The 1958-nt window shown below is 43.9% G+C and overlaps 1 protein-coding gene across 1 annotated transcript; it reads left to right on the forward strand.

The window, feature by feature from the left end:
- The first annotated feature begins 1145 nt into the window (after positions 1 to 1145).
- On the forward strand, positions 1146 to 1471 carry LOC114037676 (cytochrome c-like). The gene has a single exon (XM_027854647.1). The coding sequence runs from the start codon at positions 1154 to 1156 to the stop codon at positions 1469 to 1471; it is 318 nt and encodes a 105-aa protein (XP_027710448.1). The 5' UTR covers positions 1146 to 1153.
- The last annotated feature ends 487 nt before the right edge of the window (positions 1472 to 1958 follow it).

Genomic DNA, 1958 nt, shown 5'->3' on the forward strand with positions numbered 1-1958 from the left:
AGAAGCCAGGCTCTATCTATTCTATGAAAGCCAGTGTGAGGGTAGATAAATGGTTCCGAAACTAGAGGAGGCAAAGTGAAGATTTATGCCAGAGAAGCAAGTGTAAGCCCCCACGAACGGACCCCAAACCAACCCACCAGTATTCTGATAGGGAACAAGGGGGAGGGGGCATTTCAAACCATCATGCATACCAGGAATCAGAGACCTGAAGCCATCTCCCAACCCTGGCTGGCCAAAGCAAAATCAGGGATAGAACTGGCCCCCATATAGCAGTAGATAGGGAGATAGGATCCAATCATGCACTCCACAGACCACTGGGAGCCATAAGAGAAGAAAAGGACAACCGGAAGCTAGAGACCAGTGACAAGGAAGCGGGACAGGGAGAATGACATCAATGTAACCTCCAGCTTCCCAGTGGAACCTATCAGGGCCCCAGTAGGAGATGGAACAAACTCCCACCTGGGAAGTCTGCAAGAAGCAGACAGTCTGTCTGAGGCCAGAGCTGTTTATAGACCACCAAGAAACTGAAACTGAGCCTGGGATTGAAGCAGAGAATGGAATGTCAACGGGCTGAACTCAGCCAGGAAGTGGAAGATGGTAGCAAAATGGATCATAAAGCAGAATTCAGCACTACGTTATTTATAACACGCTTAAGACGTAAAGATTTACACAGAGTCAAAATGAGGGGATGAAGCAGATTCATTACACTTCAGGCAGATTTTTTTAAAGCAGAGTTAGTGATTGTGATCTCACATAAGGCATCAGTTTGTTTTTTAAAGACACAGTTAAAAGAGATAAGCAGGTAAACTTTCTGGCCATGTTCATACCATATCCCCTGGGCTGTAGCCATCATACCTACTTTGGGCCATAACAGGTCAGTCAGTCAGTCAATAAGCATTTATTAAACACTAACCATGTACAAAGAACTCCGCTAAGCCCTAGAGATACAAAGAAAGGCAAAAATCAGTCCCTCCTCTTAAGGAGCTTATATTCTAATGGAGTAGAAACATGTAAACAGTTATGTACGAACAAGCTATATGCAGGATAAGTTGAAGATAACAAGCAGAAGAAAGGCACTAGAATTGAGGATCAAAAAAGGCTTCTGGAGAGGAAGCGTGAGTTGGACCGAGGTGGCGACAGAGCAGATCTCACCATGGGTGACGTGGAGAAGGGCAAGAAGATCTTTGTTCAGAAGTGTGCCCAGTGCCACACAGTGGAGAAGGGGGGCAAGCACAAGACGGGGCCCGACCTGAATGGCCCCTTTGGCCGGAAGACCAGCCAGTCTCCCGGCTTCTCCTACACAGACGCCAACAAGAACAAAGGTATCATCTGGGGAGAGGATACGCTGATGGAGTACTTGGAGAATACCAAGAAGTACATCCCTAGAACCAAGATGATCTTCACAGGCATTAAGAAGAAGGGAGAAAGGGCAGACTTGATAGCATATCTTAAAAAGGCCACCAACGAGTAATGGCTGGCTGCTGCCTTATTTATTATAAAAAGGAGATGTCTCTCTTGTGATGAGATTGCTTTTCTTTTTTTACATGTATCATGACAATCCTATTTAAATTGATTTCATCAACCAGAGAATTTTGATCATGAATGGCTGTTTAAAAATTTGGTTCAACAGTCCTAATAAAGGAATGGTCATAATTACAGCCACCAAAAAAAAGGGCTTCTGTAGATGGTAAGATTTTAGTCTAGACAAGGAATCTAGGGGCCACCAAGCATGCTGCCCAGTCCTACTTTTCCTTTATATGTCACCTTCTTCCATTAGAATAGAAGATTCTCGAAGACAAGGACTATCTCATTTGCATGTGATGGCATGCAAAGAGATAGTAGAATGCCTAGCACATAGTAAGTGCTTATAAATGCTCTCTCAATCTCTCTCTCTCTCTCTCTCTCTCTCCTCATCTATATCTATCTAAACTACATTATGCTTAAAGGCAAAATAGATA

This window comes from Vombatus ursinus, unplaced genomic scaffold (assembly GCF_900497805.2).
Source record: "Vombatus ursinus unplaced genomic scaffold, bare-nosed wombat genome assembly UNPS02010461.1, whole genome shotgun sequence".
NCBI lineage: Eukaryota > Metazoa > Chordata > Mammalia > Diprotodontia > Vombatidae > Vombatus > Vombatus ursinus.

Excerpts from the sequence above, each read along its gene's own strand:
- LOC114037676 (XM_027854647.1), top strand. The coding sequence starts at position 1,154 with ATGGGTGACGTGGAGAAGGGCAAGAAGATCTTTGTTCAGAAGTGTGCC.